The sequence below is a fragment of the Semicossyphus pulcher genome, unplaced genomic scaffold, assembly GCF_022749685.1.
Source record: "Semicossyphus pulcher isolate SPU_LCO1_2020_fin unplaced genomic scaffold, fSemPul1.0.p SCAF_10, whole genome shotgun sequence".
NCBI classification, from domain to species: Eukaryota; Metazoa; Chordata; class Actinopteri; order Labriformes; family Labridae; genus Semicossyphus; species Semicossyphus pulcher.
In genome coordinates, this window is record NW_027211604.1 from 2,218,184 (window position 1) to 2,232,190 (window position 14,007).

The 14,007-nt window shown below is 42.6% G+C and overlaps 1 protein-coding gene across 1 annotated transcript in view; it reads left to right on the forward strand.

Annotated features, from left to right (window-relative positions):
* Positions 1-732: 732 nt before the first annotated feature.
* Positions 733-14,007, forward strand: part of sgcd (sarcoglycan, delta (dystrophin-associated glycoprotein)) — a 151,866-nt gene continuing 138,591 nt past the window's right edge. Inside the window, exon 1 of the mRNA XM_069666933.1 lies at positions 733-1,115. Within this exon, the coding sequence (XP_069523034.1) occupies positions 1,113-1,115 (3 nt within the window). The 5' untranslated portion in view covers positions 733-1,112. The remainder of the gene's footprint in view (positions 1,116-14,007) is intronic.

Here is a 14,007-nt window from a genome sequence, read left to right on the forward strand (position 1 = left end):
GTCGCCTGCAGAGAAACAGAAGTATTTCACTCCAGCGTCTCTCGCTGGGCTGTTTCTTTCAGAGGGAGGGGCGCAATGCACCCTGGGTGTTGTAGGAATGTAGAATGGGCGAAACCACAAGCTGTTTGTACAACTTTCTCCACGGCTATGGCACCAATTTTAAATATTATTGCTTCTATCGATTGCAGAGAACACCAGCTGTGACTGACGGTGGCTTTTTACAGGGGCGAACTGCTCCTTTAAGACTTAGAGACACAAAGTAACATGTCCAATTGTTTTGCAAAAGTTTGCTGAATGAAAATAGATTAATCTATTTATTATAATTCTGTTTCTATGTCACAACCTGACCACAGACTGTTCTTGATCTTCCATCAGATTGTACAGTTTGTCCCAGCATAACAGCTATAGATAGAAGTGTATTCATAACCATAAAGACTGTATAATTAGAAAGGATAAGAATCTTTCCAAGCCATGATTTCATCCAACCATGACCAGGGTTGGAAGTAGCCTTAAGGTCTAGTAGGCAGGTTTTGCTGTATGAGTCTGTAACATATTGTGCTTCACACAGAACACATGGAACAAAACCCCCATCCAAATATGCCTATATAGACTCGCTAATAAAACCCAGGAGAGGCAGGGTTCAGCTCTCCCATGCAAGCCCCGCCTCTTAAACTTCAGACCAGAAGCCCACATGTGTCTGTGGAGCTAAATCTGGCAGGGAGGCAGGGCTGAGGGGCTGAGAGACAGAGGGCCGGAGCAACAAGACTCCACAGCAGAAGAAGAAAAAAAACAGAGAGAGGGAGACAGCTGGGTCACGGGAGTCCACCAAGCATCCAGGAAACGGCTCACAGCTCAGGGACTCGGCCAAAAGAGGCGGGGAGCGGTTTGTTATTGGAAAAGCTGACAAGAGAGCAAGGCAGCGGGGAGGGGAGACAGAGAGAGGTGGCTGCCTGACTTTGACTTGGTCAGTGAAGGCCTCATGCAGCTTCTTAGCAGCAGCTCTATCCACTTTTCATCTGTCTGACACACCTCGACTTACAGCAGAGCTCACAGGGAGCCCAAAGAGGGGAAGTCAAGAGAGGGACAAAGAGGAAACAGGAAGAAAAGCAAACATGGTAAGTTTGTATGAACTTCTCATGAGGTGTGGTTGTTGGTGTGGCTGTGGTGGGCGGGGAGGTGGGCTGAGCTTTCACTGCTGATACTTTATACCCAACTATGAGCTGCAGCTTCATTGTTATTTTGCAGTTTGCTTCTTTCTCTTGGCAGATTTATTTTTCTTACTCTCCCACTTTGTCCTCGGCTGCTTGAAGGAAAAAACATAATATCCATTGTAGAATGCGGAGCTCCTGAGACTGAAGCACTTATAGGAATTTCATTTGTTGGGAGCCGAGAAGAAATGAAGCTGGGGAACTTTCTTTTCAAAAGGAAATTGCAAGAAAAAAGTGATTTCCAAGGCTGTTTGCTCTAAATCTCAGTCCCTTTCTGCAATCTTTGTGTATAGCAGAGGGAGTGGGTGGGCTGACCGGCCCACTTCCCCATATCAGTCCCGGCAACACATTTGGTTTCAATTACTTTGTCCCTCTGGGGAACAAGTTGCTATAAATAAGTAACAAGAAGCCGCGTGTGGACAGACTGCTGCCTACTGTTGGGTCAGACTGTGGAGGAGGAGGCGGCGCATGCCTCAACACTGACTGTGGTTCCCATCTGGGTGGGGGGGCGGGGTCAAGGGCACGGTTGAATGGCTGGGTTGTGGTGGAGGGGCATGTTTGTGTGTTGTGAAGCAGAGGGTTTGTTTAGCTCTCTGTGTAGCTGTAACTTGAGACAAGTACGAAGAAGTGGTGGGCGATATGGCAAAGTTATGATGTTGTTGTTTAACTTGATGATCACTACTGAGTGTCAGACATGTTCGAGAACCTCAGATTAACAATAGACTCCAACGCTGAGCAGATTCTACCGTCATGCTGCAGCAGAGTCTGTCGATCCATGTAATCAGTTTGATGCCAATATTAGTATTTTAGCCAAAGCCAGACTTTATGCACTCCTTCTGTCTCACTCCTCATGCACCCACCTATAAAGATCATTAGTACCAGCGTGCTTTAATTTGTGCACTTCACCAGAAAACCCATGACCGGTGCTTTTCTCCACAAGACTTTTCAAACTGAAAATTGCTGCCTCAGGTTTAGTAAAGGTCTCATTATCCCAGTTTTTTTTTTGACAAGATTTTCTGTCGACCTCTGCGAGCGTGACGAGACTGAAGTCTGGCTACGCTTGATTACACTTATTGAGATGCGACAGATCTGCCCTTTCTGCTGAGGATGGTCACGAAAGTGAAAGATAAAAATCAGAACTGTGACCTAAACAGCAGGAAGTGAGAACTCTGTGCAGACTAAGCTGAGTGATAATATTATCCTTTGCTTGAACACATTTAACAGCCTTTCAAAATAAATCTGACATTTATGTCAGGATTAGAAGAAACTTTGAATATTTCAGATGTTTTTGTGAATTACTTTAAAATGTGGGTAATTTGTTAGATGCCTGGAGGTCAATTACTCACTTATCTTATGTCGAAGTCTTTTAGGCAATTACAATAAAACTAGACCATAAAGCGGGAATGCATTAGGACGTGGCTACCCAACATGAAGTCTCTACAACAGCGACTTAAAACATGGTTGTTCAGCGTGTAAAACACTCTGAGGAGTCTGCCGTATATTGTTTTCACATTTTGTTTAAAGCCTGTTTTTTGCTAGCCAAAGTTAGCATCCCTATTATACATAAGTTACTGCAAATCAAGATGCAACTTGCTAATCAAGAGAGCACAAGCATTAGCTGATAGCTTCGTGTTTGCTAACGCCTCGCTCCACTTCAGCTCCACCCACTCATCCAAATATGGGTGACGTCACAATGGCTATGTCCACATATCTTATACAGTCTATGTCTACAACCATATGTGATGTAGGTCTATGCTACTGTGTACGAGGGGTTCCAAAAGACTTGTTAAAGCTATTTAATTAAAATCAAAAGCAGTTTAAAAAGTTGGTCGGTATCACCCTCAAATTCCACAGGATCTGTCTCCGGTGCGTTCCATGTGCACCGCGACCTCCGGAGTCGATCACGCCCGTCAATGCTCGCGATTCCACAGCACGTGCCGCAGTCCGTCCCCGGTGTGTTTCAGAAGCGCCTCTCCACTCTGCTCCGCTAAAGATGCGCACCGGGTCTATTTTTGATGGTGGCCCCTTCAAGAAAGCTTCAAGTTGAACTGAGCAGATCGTTCCAAACAGGAAGTCACACACGAAAACAGCATACAGCATCCAGTCATTTCAAAATAAAACACCATGTACAGACTTTAATAACTTTTCTGTTTTCATAACAACAACACACTGAAATCTGTAAAAAAGAACACTTTTAATAAAGTAGCCTACTCATGGTAGGAGCACAAAAATCACAGAATGATCTCCAATGAGCAGATAATCAACCTCGGAGGTGCAAACTGAACTGTTGTTTGTGTGTTGCTCTGTTTAACATTCATGTTATCGCCTGATTTTGCAATTCTCGCGCGATCTTGTGATTTGGCGAATTCAGCTGCTTGGGCCGCTGCGATGCGGATCAGAAACACTTCCTGTGGGTGAGGGCTTGCGCCGTCTGATGGACCAGAACCGCGGCGCAGACAGAACGCGCCGGACACGGATCCAGTGGGATCCAGGCGTTAGGGTTCATGAACTTGATTCTAACCCTGAAGTTAGGCATTATTTTTTTCCCCATTATATCAAATTGAGCTGCAGTTAAAAAAAAACGGGGGGTTTTCAAATGTTTGGATAAAATATATTTCTCCATACGCCTTGAGAGTTAGTTATTAGTTACTTGGTTTATTTCATCGTGTCACAAAAATGTGCCCAGCCCACATGAGCTTACAAGACACTACAAACAAAACAAACAAGAGCAAAGACAGAATGAGAACAAAAGAACAGTTACACCTCCAAATATATCAAACAATCTCTGATAAAGTATGAAAAACATCAAAAGAAAGCGTCCTACTACGCTGCTGGAAAGCCTTAAAAGTCGTATTATTAGCATGAAAAATGTTGGTGAAGCTTTAAGTATCAGCTTCTTAAGAACATGTCTGACAGCAAAGTCCGCCCAACGATCAGATAAGTTACATTTTTGCCTCTCTGTCATTTCAAACAGAGAGCAACAGGAAGGGATGAAGGAAATTAGCAGCAATTACAGTGTGGTACCGACAGCCAGCAGCCGTTTGGAGCCTCTGCTCTTGTTTATACAAAGATTACATTTGCCTGAAGTAGCCTGTGCCACCAGGAAGCTCCTGAGTCCATCCCCTCCCACTGTGACTCTGCCATGTAACACAGCCCACCTGCTCCAGGACACACAGCAGCTGTCGCTCCACACACAGTTATATTAGGAACACAGTCAGAGCTCCAAATATGCAACGACCTTCCAGCCCCCGACTCTCTGTCTCTTCATCAGCTTTCAGTGTCTGTCTGCATGAAGCCTTCAACTTCCTACTGTTACTTGAAAGACAGATAGAAAGTTTAGTCACATTTATATATCTTTATGGTCTGTGGTTTAAGTGGTGGTTTGTTGTACCAAGTGAGCACCAGCTCTTGTTTACTGGAATAAACGGTGATCATAATCTGTTTGTAAAGGCTTAAATAATCCGAAGAACGGAAAGTGAAAAGAAAAATGTGGAGAAACCTTAGATGACTCTGTGGTTTTGTACCAAAAAAGCATTAAATTATTAAAGTACAGTATTTGTACCATATGTATTTTTAAAATCCAATCGCTGCCAGGATGCTTGTACCTCCGATGCAGGGCAGCGGCTTGGTGCCAGGGACGGCGTGTCGGTCGGTTGTTACAACCCATTTGGTCCGGACTGAAATAGCTCAACTCCTGGATGGATTTCCAGTTTTGTTCAGACATTCATGTTTCCCAGAGAAGGAATCTTACTATCCCTGGTGATCCACAGACTCGTCTTCCTTTGCTTCTATCAGGTTGCCATTTTTGTTGTCTTTGAATCCAGTGGATAAAAATACAGATCAATATCTTCCTCTAGGGATAAATACTCTCAACTTTGGTAAACCCTTACCAACTTTAATGTAGTGCTATCACCAAGCCAAGTTTTCATTATGTCCAAAAAATAGTAAACGGGCTGCTTTTCTAGTCTTCCAACCACTCAAAGCGCTTTTACACTACATGTCACTTTCACACTGACACTCACACTCTGATGGCAGAGGCTGCTATGCCAATCTCCAATCAGGCGATGCCTATGCGTTCGGAAGCAATTACAGCTTCAGTGTCTTGCCAAAGGACAATTCGACATGTAATATTAATCATAATTTATTACTTATATTCATATAGCGCCTTCCAAGAAACCCACTTTACACGAGAGTTCAAACAAACAAAAACTAATAAACACAGCACCAGGAAAGAAAGCAAAGTGAGCTGGGTAACAGTTGTTGATTGTAGATGTTGAAGAGGAAGGTTAGAAACAGTTTGGTAAATGAGTAAATGGTTGTTGTGGGGGGCGCTGGTCAGGTCAGTTAGTAGAGCAGGCGCCCCATATGCAGAGGCAAGCAGGTCGCAGGTTCGACTCCCAGCCTGCCAATCCGTTTGGTGCATGTCAACCCCCACTCTCTATCCCCCACATGTCCTGTGTCACTTCATCTGTCCTATCTAATAAAAGGCAAAAATAATCCTCTTGGCTCTTGCTTGGCTCCCCCCCCCGAGCCATGTAGCAGTCAGCGATCAAACCGCCAACCTTCCAAATGTGAGACGACCCTACCACTGAGCCACAGCCGCCCGATAATTAACAACGATAAATAACGACATTCAATCTGCTTCAGCTTCACTGCGTTCAGTCCGTCTCAGCAAATGCTTCCTAACAAGCCAAAAAAGGCTCGTTCGTCTCACTAAAATGGTTTTACCTTTTTTATCATCATACGTGAGGTGGCTCTTTGAATGTTGAATTGTTTGTAATTCAATGCAATGGGAAGTGGTGCTTTGGAAATTCAGTTTGATTAAAAAATGGTCTGAAACTCACTATACCAACTACATTAGCAACATGTGCTACAGGTGAGCATGGTGAAAGCATCATGCGGTATCATAGTGTTAGCATTTAGCTGAAAGTGGAGGATCGTTTAATCAGTACAGCCACCCCCTGTGTTCACCTTAATCTGATTGCACCACGCTGCTGAAGAAGCACGACAAACATCTCTGCACACATTTTATTTTTCTGTTTTATCCTCATTAGCTGTCTTAACATCACAGCGCAGCACGTGGGCTGTAGATCAGTGAGACGCCCACAGGGTGTGTGGTCCCGAAACACTTTGCCTTTAGTCTTTTTAGTATTAAAATTTGATGAATAATTGCTTTTAATGTATTTTTAAATTAACTCCCCAAAAAGCATTTTCATCGTGCTGGAAACTCATTTTAAATGCTTTTTCAATGTTCTTTATTTTGCAAAATGACTCCAGGCACCTCTTACACTTTTAGTTGTTGCTCTGTTCATGTTAATATTTGAACATGGGTGTATGCATGAACTTTGTGACTCTGTAACCCTGGTGTGTTTCCACCGACTGAGCATCACAGGAAAACATTCCAACACGAGAGCTACAAAAGTCAACTCCAGAAACCACACAGGACTGTCTGTTTGCAGAGAGAGTCTGGAGGTTTGATTCTTTCACTCAGATCTGCAGCTCATCAACATTTACAATCCAAGCAGCAGCTCCACAATGAGGTTTATACTGCTCTGCTGAACACGAGGGCAACAGAGACCCGTCATGGATATTAGAGTTGCTCAAAATCATTATCATTACTATAAAACTGCTTGCTCTTGCAACTTGTTAAATGCGATGAAACAATGTTACCTTTGAGAAAACAAGAGGGTGTACGGACTCACTGAAAAGGAGAGAAGAAAAGTTAAAGACCACAAGATCATTAGGAAACGAAGGAGAGCGAAAAAGAGGGAAGGAGGCAGCACAGGAAACAGTCGTTTTATTTCTGGAGCAGAAATGGTACAACTGAACACCCAAAGAAACTTAAAATCAGACATGAAACTTCAGCCAGCTGCTTTCCCACAGGCTGCGTCACAGAGTGAGGATGTACCACTGAGACTGAAAGCACAGCAGGAGCATGAACACACCAGTTGTTTGAGCGAATGTGGTTAAATTGCCGTTTCTAGGAGAGAAGTCATTGTGTCATTGAGCTTTTTAACCCCTCATAGTCACAGTGATTTTCACAGGCCACGTGTCTGCCAGAAATGTATCATTTACTTTCACGAGCGATCCACAATGTGCTAACAAATAGTTCTGACAATCTTGAAGATTTTAGTTTCATTCTCTTGGGCGCCCCCTAATGGCTATATGGTAATTGTGGAAGCACACTTCGCGATTTAACCAGACGTCCACGGTTGACCGGAAAAGCAGCCGCTTAGCTCCGCCTACCCTCTCTGGCAGACCAACCACTGCTGGCTGATGGAAAACGCGTCACTGACTGGGCGCCTCTGTAATTATACTATATACTGCAAATGCAAAGGCTTTCATCAGTGGACCATAGGCTCAGTCACCATTGTGTTACATCATTCTGCGATAGATAGTGACTTAACAGACATTTATTTACATGAAAATCTTCGAGATTATAACTTTAACGAACATTACTTTCGCGCATATCCAGGGCCTGGCGTTGACCAGTAAATACCAGTCAACAGAGCAACTCACTGTGGCTGCTTTACAATGAACGTTGGTGCAGGAGCTTAGCCTGTGTTGCTTTTTATTGTATAACCCAGTATTAAATGTAACACACATACACAGATTTTGCTATTCCAACTAAGTATATTTTGATCCAAAGAAAACTTCCTTGCAGTTTCTTCCATTAACAATAAGACGAGCCGTATGACACCTGTTCCCAGAGGAAGGTTACACATCACCTCTGAGCACGAAGCAGACCCCGTGTGACTCTGAACAAGGACACCGTTCATCCTCAGACCGGCTTTTATCAGCATGGCAGCTATATTTAACAGCTGGCAGCATGCCTCGTGGACTGTACTCTTACTCCAGCTTTCCAAAACCATAAAACCACCCAAAGTCTGGAAAAATGAAGGATGACTCATCAGACCTTTTCATTTTGGTGCTATAGTGAGGATTGCAGAACACTTACCCGAAGCTTTTTCCCTTTGGCAGCGAACGAAAACACTTTCTAAAAGGCAGTGACGCACCAGCTCCAGTTGTCGACTTAAATATCTGATCCTTTTTCTGGTGTTAGCAACAGAACCAGCACTTTTCTTTGGCAAGTACACTTAAAAAGCGGTGTTAATGACTGCTGGTGTTAGCCTTGAAGGCACCCTGGAGATTTATGATCGTATTAAAGCTCCACCAGTCAATATTCTGCAATACAAGTAAATCAAATGAGTGTAATGCAATGTAGCCGCTTGTCTTGAAAAACCTACTTTAGATTTTTAGTGTCTTTAGCTCGATGTTAAGGCTTTACACCACATTTACTAAGGTTTAATGTCAGCACTCATCAACAAGCACTTTCAAGCTCCAGCAGGCAGCTCTTTAAAGCCAACAAGCTCTGAAACACCAGCGACACACCATCATGAGCTCGTACAGCAAACAGATTCAGTCTGCTGGTAAGAAAAGTGGAACATTTAGCATTTAAATAGCAAAATATACTTATATTGGATGTATTTTAGGTTTACATCTGAAGCTCAGGGTTTTATTAATGTTGCTTTCAGGGAAAAGCTTCAGTATTACAATGATCTACTGTCTTGTGTGCAGAGTTAACCCCATGTTCCAGGTGTCCTGTTGCAGGTACTCTGCTGGACACATACAGTATGTCATCTTGTGTCTCATTGGCAATCAACATATTTTTATCTTAGATATAAAGACGTCTTTTCAGCCTTTGGCCGTTTGTCGTCTCTTTTTAAAACCAACATCTTCTCCAAAAATTTGTGACATAATGGCCTTCAAAGAAACAACAGATTTATTCTACAGACGGTCTGTCACGCAGTGTTCCTGTTATTTTCTCCTCCCTCCCGCAGACTCATGGATAGATAGAGCGGTGGGGGGGCTTGAATGGAGAAATGAGAGGCAGAAGAGTCTGAGAAGAGGAGGTGAAAGGAGGGAGCTAAAGTGAGGCCGGAGAGGAGAGGATTTGCTGAGTGAGCGATAACTTGAGGATTAGATTTGGGAGCAGGACTCGAGCCGCGCCGAGCCAACCTCTGCCCACATGGCTTGGCATGGCACTCAATGAGATAATGACCCCAACACTGCTGTTTGTGGCCAGTTCGCTGAAAGGTAAACGGAGTCTAAAACCTTAAAGGAGTCAAAAAAAGATGCTAAAATCACCAAATAAACGCCGAGACTGTAGGTCCATTTAAGTCTGTTTATGTTCATTTATTTTCCACTGGTCACACAGCATTTCTACTTCCAAACATACAGCAAGAAATAACAGCCCTGAATGAATGTGGGCTGAAGGTTGGAATCGTTGGAAGGTTGTTTATTTTCTTTGCTTTTAACACCTCAGTTCAAACTCCAACTCATTCAGCTGTAGAGTGTGTTTTATGCTTTATACAGAGAGGAATGTTTTCACCTCTCAGTGCAGTGTGAGTTCTGTGAACGCAACACAAGCACGAACCTTTCAGATCGTGTATTCAACAACACAAAATACCCCTCAAAGTTCATCCAGCAGCATCTCCATTCTCTTAATTAAGGGCTTCAGTGTGTCTGCAAACAACTTGTCGTCTACTTCTTTCACTCTGCCGACATAATTGTTGTTCATGAGACAGATAACCGTGGCTGAAAAGATCTAATTGGATGCTGACACTCAGATGAATGTGTGACTGATGGAAATAAGCGAGTGTGAACATGAAGTCTGGGTTTGGGGTCGGAATTTGTGCAGCTTGAATTATTGCTATAACAACTTTTCTTCTGCTTCATGGAAAAAAGATATATGGAGTAAATGATTTACGGATTTACGGATTTTGATCAGTACATGAATTAGAATTTAGATTTTAACATATTTGCACAGTAAGCACTGATTTGGAAGTTTGAATCAGTCTAGATTTCTGGGTTAAATAGACACATTTTCTCATTTTCTCATTTAATTTTTATTAGCTTTTTTAGGGAATTTTTTTTTTTTACTTTTGAGTGGATATATGGCATAAAATAGCCAAATATGTGCATTTTATATACAATAAAATACAAGATAAAGACAAAGAATAAAGGCTGAGAAGTGGAGGTCATTTAAATATGAATGCCAGAGTTAAATATAATACCAGAATAAAGTTAAAGTTAAATACGTAAAGGAGCAACTGTAACTGTGCGTTCACACCGAACGCGAATAGACGCGAATCTGCAGTGAGATTCCATACAAAGTCAATGCAATGACGAGAGTAGGCGCGAATTCGCGTCAGGCGATTTGCGTGAGTTGAAAAAATTTAACTTTTATGGCGAATTCGTATCACGCGGTGTAGCGAAAGCCTATCAACATTGTGAGTCTCCTGACGCTGTTGGTAACCATGGAGATAAGCCCCGCCTCCTCTCCTCCATACCGGAATAGAAGGGCGAATATTCGCCTGTTATTTTAATGCAAATTTTGATCCGGGAGTCAAACTAGCGCGAGTAACGTGAATATTCGCTTCCTGTTCAGTGTGAATGCACAGTAACAGGCTGCCCGTGTGGTTGGTGCATGCTTCGGTTAGCAGGTCAAAACTTGTATTCCTCTAATACTTTGGCTTCTGACCAAAGACCTGCTAAACTATTGGTGTTCCCATTGTCCTCAGCTGTAGTTCATGTTCAGTGTTAATTTGTGTAGGCATGCTTATATGCTTATATAGTAGCCTAAACTTTAGCATTTGGCTTAAAGCATCACTGTGGAAGGGCCAAATATTCTCATTAACAAAGAGGATGCTTTATAGCTCCACTATAGATAAAAACTGGGATACACTTCCTCTCTCCTAAGTTGGTGTTCTCTTTTTTTAAGACTACAAAAACAGCCATCCGTTATTTATATCCTGTTCAGGGTCGCGGGGGGGGGCTGGAGCCTATCCCAGCTGTCATTGGGCGAGAGGCGGGGTTACACCCTGGACTGATCACCTGTCAGTCACAGGGCTGTCACACAGAGACAGACAAACTTTCATGCTAAGATTCACACCTACGGTAATTTAGAGTCACCAGGGAACCTAACGAGCATGTCTCTGGACTGTGGGAGGAAGCTGGAGTACCCGGAGGGAACCCACGCATGCATTTTTTGCATATATAAACATTGTTTCTCCCGTTTCAACTTTGAATTCTTGTTTTCACGTATACGTTTCTGTAAATTTCAAAAAAGAGAAGAGATGTGTTTCTCTGGATCTTGTGAGACGTGGCCCTGGAGCAAAGTGAATTCTCTTAAAAGTGTAAGAATGTTCAGAATATATGTTGTTTGTGAAAAATGGGTATAATTTAATTTTGTTCACGATGGGAAAGAATGTTTCATAATCTGTGCTAACAATGAGGACCTGCTGATAGTCTCTTAAAGGGGCGGAGCCCATGTGGCACGGAGACAGGAAATGAACTGTCTCTGGTCCAGCCTCACGGAGCTGCTAGCATGGCTGTAGACTGTTAGATGGTTATTTATATCATTTATGAACCCGCAGGGAAGATTTTACAGCTGACTCTCAGAGGGCCTCTCACTCTGAGAAATGTCTGAGCCAATGTGCGTCCACGTCCTGTGATGACTTCCTTTCAAGTCAAGTCCAGTTTTATATTTACAGCCCAAAATCACAACTTTCCTGTTGTCTGTTCATCAAACTACACCCTCTATCCTCAGACCTCCAATTCAGGCAGGAAAAACATAGAAAGAACACAGTACAACTGTCTTATTATAGAGATGAAAAACAGTATGTCTTTTTGTGCTTTACTTATGTAATAAAAATGTCTATATCCTTAATGCCAAAACACTTATAATGCGATTAAGTTTAAACTTAGAGGTGTTCAGAGGCACATTTAAAGTCCTCTAAAATATAAGTGGCTCATGATTTCAGGCTCTTTTTATCTGTTGTCTGCTGCTGTGGATAACCTGATGTCATTCAGATACAACACCCTGCACACCGATGACTGAGAGAACTTTTAGCTCAGACTTCCACAGCAAACATCTGAAGGCGACAGGCTGCCATCTGTTGTCAAGTCAACAGTTCGGTTCATTTTGACTTTAATTTGCTCCGAGGCTGATTACAGCCTCGACTGATGAAGGGTTTCAACTGTTGTTGATGTTAATTGGCAAGGTGAGTGTCATATTTTAGTAGCAATTAGGAGCAAACGAGTTTTGTTCGGGTGGTAATTTGTCCTCTCAGACAGGCGATACGAGGGAGAGCAGGGGAGACTCTCCGTGGTCTTTCAGCTGATGCCCATGTTCTCACTGCTATGAACCTTTGATCCGGTGGCACTTGTGTTTTAAACTGATAGGTGTGGATTTTTTTAACCTTAACAATCAGGCCAAATCTATGTTAAGTTGTTGATTGGTAATCATTTGTCTTATTAATAAAATCTACAGTCCTGAACAAACGTCACATGGTTTTTCTCATATCTCACCACATCTACAGACAAGAACTCTGACTTTAGTGTCCTCTGGGTTTCGTGTTGTAGTTGTTAAATTGTGGTGCTAAAACTCTCACCGTCTATAATATCTGTACATACAGTCTATTTAAAGTGATAATGTTGAAGATTTGCATGTAAATAAATGTCTGTTAAGTCTCTATCACCGAATGAGGTAACACACTGGTGATTGAGCCGATGGCCCACTGATGAAAGCCTTTGCATTTGCAGTATATAGTATTATTATGGACTGAAAACATCCCAAGCGGCGCCCAGTTTGTGACGCGTTTTCCATCAGCCAGCAGTGGTTGGTCTGCCAGAGAGGGTAGGCGGAGCTAAGCGGCTGCTTCTCCGCTCTCTGCAAGTGTTGCGAGTAAACAGTAATCTACTATGGCTGAACAAACAAAGAAAAGTGTGCACCCGCAGATTACCACTATAAGGAAAGGGAAAGATGATGGATGAGAGTTTTGATTTTATGACGATGATGAGATGTGAACTCATATCTTCTTTATGTTTGTTTGACAAGCACAGGTTTCTGCTGCCTATCAGGAAACTTGAGAGGGAAAGACGTGTTCTAAACATGGACATAATTTGTCGTTAAAAGTCAAGAGGAAGATCCTGTGGTTCAAAATGAACACGTTTCGAGTCACTTCTGGCATTTTCAGCATTTAAACCAAAACATATTCTTTCTATAAGCGAACAAATTGCTTTGAGTCACCTGAACGTTACCAAAAACTCCTGATAATACTTTGATGATAAACAGTCCATAGTGTAGAAAGAGGAATTGTTACTTGCTTTATATAAAACATGCATTTTTCCCAAACACATTTGACATTAAGCATTATAAGTATAAGGACGCACCTTTTAGAGACATGATTCATAGTGTATTTCGAGGTTATTGGAGGGATGAAGAGTAGACTTGAGATGCGGTCTTTCATTTTCAACTTCATCTTCAAGGTTGTGCTCTTTGTTTCTCCACTTTCTGATGAAACTCACAGATATCTCTTTCTCCTCTATCTCTCTCTTTGTCTCTTTCACTTTGTCTCCCCTCTCATGCTCACTTGCTCACTCTTCTTTTGTTTCATTCTGTGAGTTCTTATAGGGTATTTCGGCCTCTCTCTCTCTCCCTCTTTCTCTCTGTCTCTTCTACTTTTGTATCTCATTTCTCCGCCTCTCTCTCCGCATACTTATCTGTTGTTTTCTTTTTTTAAGCTCCATCTCGTCCCTGAGAGAGTACAGCATGACCGATTGGCACTTACCATAAAAATTGTTGTTCTAAATAGTCCCAGACTCCCAAACAAAGCAGCGCGACGCATACCAATGACTGTTCAGCGTGCATCAGAGAAGATGGACAACTGCAGCCGTGCGCACATAATGATGATGATGTGGATGAGCGCGGCGCGGAGTAAATACCACAGATGTT